The sequence below is a fragment of the Saccopteryx leptura genome, chromosome 13 (assembly GCF_036850995.1).
Source record: "Saccopteryx leptura isolate mSacLep1 chromosome 13, mSacLep1_pri_phased_curated, whole genome shotgun sequence".
NCBI lineage: Eukaryota > Metazoa > Chordata > Mammalia > Chiroptera > Emballonuridae > Saccopteryx > Saccopteryx leptura.
In genome coordinates this window covers 30,148,387-30,153,404 of record NC_089515.1, presented here as the reverse complement: position 1 = coordinate 30,153,404, position 5,018 = coordinate 30,148,387, and the positions used below count along the sequence as shown (strand labels likewise).

The 5,018-nt window shown below is 55.5% G+C and overlaps 1 protein-coding gene across 1 annotated transcript; it reads right to left on the bottom strand.

Moving 5' to 3' along the window:
* Nucleotides 1-2,409: 2,409 nt before the first annotated feature.
* Nucleotides 2,410-4,607, bottom strand: FRAT2 (FRAT regulator of WNT signaling pathway 2). Its single transcript, XM_066355396.1, has one exon. It carries the CDS (start codon nucleotides 4,342-4,344, stop codon nucleotides 3,655-3,657), a length of 690 nt encoding a protein of 229 aa, XP_066211493.1. The 5' UTR covers nucleotides 4,345-4,607; the 3' UTR covers nucleotides 2,410-3,654.
* Nucleotides 4,608-5,018: the final 411 nt, after the last annotated feature.

Genomic DNA, 5,018 nt, shown 5'->3' with positions numbered 1-5,018 from the left:
AAGTGAGGACAAGTGGGGCACATTTGTAAGACAGATATGGGCCCCCTGAAGGAAGGAGGGCCAATCAATAGAGGTGTCAAGAATGAGCAGCTATCATTTTTTGAGCACTTTAAGTATCCCAGACACCTCAGATCCTCATGACTCTCCCAACTAACCTATTAAGTATATTGTTTTATAAATGAAAAGGGAAAAGCACAGAGCAGTGACTGGCCATATGACACAGCTGGTGAGCAGCAGGGTTGACTCAATCTGAGTCACTCAGCGCTAGCCTTGCCCTGCAGCATCGGCCTGGGAGGGTGCTGGGCAGGAGAGATCCCTCAGGGGGCTGGTTAGCTAGTCTATGCCAAGGAAGGCTTCCTTGAAAATGGCAAGGGAGCAAGTTAGGAACTCCAAAAGGTTCAGTGACAAGGGAAAATGGGGCTAAGGGCAGCAGAATGAGGAGGTGCTACTTCTGTTAATCTAACGCTGCCTACTAAACCCAGCCATTTCCCAATCAAATACTTGGCTGTAAAACCATTTCCTTTCCCTTCGCCACAGCTCACAAATGGGTCATCTCTTGGGGGAAATAAGGCTGGCTATGTCTGTACCCGCCCCATTCTTTTTTTTTTTGTATTTTTTCTAAGTTAGAAGCCTCAAGGCAGTCAGACTCCTGCATGCACCGACCGGGATCCACCCTGTATGCCCACCAGGGGCGTTGCTCCTTTGTAGCCAGGACCATTCTAGCACCTGAGGCAGAGGCCATGGAGCCATCCTCAGCGCCCGGGGCCAACTTTGCTCCAGTAGAGCCTTGGCTGCAGGAGGGGAAGAGAAAGATAAAGAGGAAGGAGAGGGGGAAGGGTGGAGAAGCAGATGGGTGATTCTCCTGCATGTGCTGACCCAGAATTGAACCTGGGCCTTCCACACTCTGGGCCGATGCTCTACCATTGAGCCAAACGGCCAGGGCTGTACCCTCCCCATTCTTTTTTTTTTTTTAAGTATTTTTTATTCATATTTATTTATTTATTTTAATTCATTTTTAGAGAGGAGAGAGAAAGGGAGAGAGACAGAGAGAGAAGGTGGGGAGGAGCTGGAAGCATCAACTCCCGTACGTGCCTTGACCAGGCAAGCCCAGGGTTTCGAACCGGCGACCTCAGCATTTCCAGGTTGACACTTTATCCACTGCACCACCACAGGTCAGGCACCCTCCCCATTCTTTACACACAAAAAATTATATGAAAACACTCCCTCAAGCCTGACAGGTGGTGGCACAGTGGATAGAGCATCAACCTGGGACGCTGAGGTCCCAGCTTCAAAAACCTGAGGTCACTGGTGTGAGAATAGGCTCACCAGCTTGAGCATGAGAACATCAAAATGATCCCATGGTCGCTGGCTTGAGCCCAAAGGTTGCTGGCTTGAAGCCCAAGGTCACTGGCTTGAGCAAGGGGTCACTGGCTCAGCTTGACCTCCGTCCCCACCCCCCCCAAGGCATGTGAGAAAACAATCAATGAACTAAAGTGACACAACAGGGAGTTGATGCTCCTTATCTCCCTCAGTAACTCTCTTGCTAAAAAAAAAAAAAAAGAAAAGTAAATGCTCCCCCAATCCCCTCCGGACACAAATCCCTTGGCCTTTGAGCTCCTGCCTAGAAAGTGTTTCTGGAATATGTTCTTATTCCACAAAGGGAGTAGAAGCCCATCTAACAGCTTTAAAAAACCTGGACTTGCCCTGGCCGGTTGGCTCAGTGGTAGAGCGTCGGCCTGGCGTGCAGAAGTCCCGGGTTCGATTCCCGGCCAGGGCACACAGGAGAGGCACCCATCTTCTTCTCCACCCCTCCCCCTCTCCTTCCTCTCTGTCTCTCTCTTCCCCTCCCACAGCTAAGGCTCCATTGGAGCAAAGATGGCCCGGGCGCTGGGGATGGCTCTGTGGCCTCTGCCTCAGGCGCTAGAGTGGCTCTGGTCGAAACATAGCAACGCCCAGGATGGGCAGAGCATCGCCCCCTGGTGGGCGTGCCGGGTGGATTCGGGTCAGGCACATGCAGGAGTCTGTCTGACTGTCTCTCCCCCGTTTCCAGCTTCAGAGAAAAAAAATAAAAAATAATAAATAAATGAATAAATAAAAAACCTGGACTTAATTTTCTGATCTTGTGGACCATTACCCAGAAGCACTGAAGTCCTGCAGGGCTACCAGTACTCTGTGCTGAGCCTAGGTCTCTCCCAAGTGCATTCTTCATTATTAAATGTATTCCCAAGTTCTTTTGTTCCCCTCACCTCCCACCAAAAAGCCAAACCATGCTCCAAAACAAAAAACAGATTTATTCAGCAGACATTTTAATTAAGAAATCCTATAAATCAGGACCACCACAAGTTCAGACACTCCGGTGCGAAGTGTACGTCAATAGCTACATCTGGAGGATGAACAAGCCATTGAATCTTTTTTTTTTTTTTTTTTTTTTAATGCGTTTAGCTACCTTTAAGTCTGGGGGTGGCACCTTACTTAAAGCGCCATCAAGTTTCACAAGGGTAATGGTTTCTCCTCCTGGAGAGTCACATTTTTAAAACGGTTTCAGTCATTCACAAAGAAGAGTTGGTGGCATGAGAAAACTGTGAGGGGTGAGGACCCACGGAGGCTCAGGACCATGGATCCAGAGAGAGCCAGAACAGAGCAGAAAACAGCCAGGGTCTCATCTACGCACGTGAACACCAGAACTGGTGAAATAAGAAAGGCAGAATGGGAGGACCAGAGAGACTTGAGATTGTTTATGACTGTTTCTGAGAAAGCTCATGACATGGCCAAGAGTGGCCTCATGGGAGGAGGAGGAGGAGTTCTGGGAAGAGGAAAGCACAGAAAAAAACAAATAACTCCCCACATGTCCCTCTCTCTGCCTATCTCCTTGGGAGACTCCCAAAAGGTGGGAAAGCACAGACTGGGCTCTTCTTGGAACAAGAGAAAGAAAGGGCATGCGGGTGAGTTAGCTCTCCCAGGAACCCCACATCCTCCCACATACAGCAAACCGTGACCTTCAAGCATAGGTAACAAGGTCAAGTCACTTAAAAGTCTAAATTCAACTCCAACTCTATCCAGTTTCAAAAGTCTCTACCTCTTTTCCACTCTAATTGGAGTTCACATCTCCCACCTCGACCAGTCGCCAATTAGGTGGAAGAAAGGAAGCGATGCCAACCACCCACCACCAAGCTTTTGTATTCTTCTTTCCTCCGGAATTTCTTTGCACAGCAATTGTAGCACCATTTTCACTAAGCTCCTCCACCGGAAAATAAAGAAAATGTATTCGTGTCATTAAGTTTTCAAGTATTGTTATAAAAGCCCTCACGATTCCCGCCCTTTGGGACACTATCTTAAACAATCCAAGCACACAACGCCCCCAAGGGTTAAGTCAGGTACAAATAGATAAAAGTAGCTGCCGTAGTTCTCCCAGTTTACCCCAGGTCCTTGGCCCCAAGGTGGCTGGGGAAATTCGCACGCGGCACAGACGTGTCCTGGCCGTGCATTTCTCCCCTTTCAGATTTTCTCCGACAGCCTCGCAGGGGCCGATAACTTCTCGGCTTTAGGTTTCTCCTCACAAGCCTCCCTGCGACCGCGGCTTCAGTTCAGGTTGGTAAAGGCAGGACGCTGATGGGTCTGCGCAGCGGCCTCCTCTTCCTCGTTCAGGGGCCCGGGTCAGTGCAAGGCACCGGAGGGCTGCAGAGCGACTGGGTCCGGTCCGCTGCGGCCGCCCCCAGTCCCGGAGGTGCCCGCCGGGCCTGTGGCTGCAACTGCAGCGACAGCTCGCTGGAGCCTCCGCACAGCTTCCTTGATGAGGTTCCCCGACAGCACGAGCTGCTGCAGGAGCCGGTGCGGGTCGTCGTCGTGGGAGCGCGCCCCGGCTGGGGGCCATCCACGCTGCTGCAGGCGGCGGGAGGCGACGGCGCCCCGCAACCATCCTCGCCGGCACGGGCCCGGCAGCGCGCTGGGACCTGCGGCCAGCTCCGCCACAAAGTAGGGCGCAGCCCGGCCTCGCGTGCGGCTGCGGTCCCCAAGGGCGCAGCGAAGGGCCCCCGGGGGCGGCGGGCCCACCGCCTCGGCCGGCGCGGGCGGCAGGAGCAACGGCAGAACCGGGGGCCGGGCCTTGTCCGCCCGCACCGCCGCCGGGGGCCGCGGGGGCTGCAGCGGGGGCGCGCACGGGGAGGCAGGGCTGTCCTGCGCCGCGTCCAGCTGCAGCGTCTCGCCGATCTGGGCCACCAGCCGGTCCACCTCGCCCGAGCCGCCCAGCGTCACGGACTGCTCCAGCAGGAGGAAGCTGTCCTCCTCCTCTTCCTCCGCCTCCGCCTCCTCGCCGGCTTCCTCTTCCTCCTCCCTCCGGCACGGCATGGCCCCCAACCCGGGCACCCGGAGCTCTGCGGGCGTCGCTGGTGGCTCTGTGGGCCGCGGCGGAGCCGGTCGCGGGGCTGAGGCCGAAGCCCGAGCCGGGGCGGACGCGAAGACCGGGCACCCGCGGGCCCTCGAACCGCTCACTACAGCCGCGGTAGCCTGAATCCTACCGGCTCGGGTAGATTTGTAAACAATGGCTGACGTCGCCGCCGGGCTCTACCACCGCGCGGGCCCGGGGGGAGACGTGGGGGGCGGTGTCGCGTGGCGGGCGTCTGGGGCAGCGGAGGGTCATGGCCAGAGCCTTCTCTTATGTGAGCTCGGTGTCCACATATAAGAGGGTTTCATGTGTGGGGAGACCTCGGTAGGTCCCGGAGCGGATGGGCAACACAAGAAAATGGGGACTCTGAGGTTACCTGGGTTGGTTTCTCCCACTCGCAGACACACCCACCCACACGCCTAACCCCTCCTCCTCAGCCGCTAGCTCCCTCCCCACGTGTCATCAACACTTGGGACCGCCTTGCTCCTCCCCCGCACACTCGCCGTCACCCAGACTCGGGAGTGGTGGGGGAGGGACGGGCCCTGCCTGGTCCGGCTTCCGAAAGGTGGAGGCGGGGAAAGGGGGAAGAATTGGGGGTGCTGCGGTACCCGCGGAAAGTGGTGCGTCTTCGATCTGG

Bases quoted from the DNA above. Each gene is read 5' to 3' on its own strand.
- FRAT2 (XM_066355396.1), bottom strand. From the start codon at position 4,344: ATGCCGTGCCGGAGGGAGGAGGAAGAGGAAGCCGGCGAGGAGGCGGAG.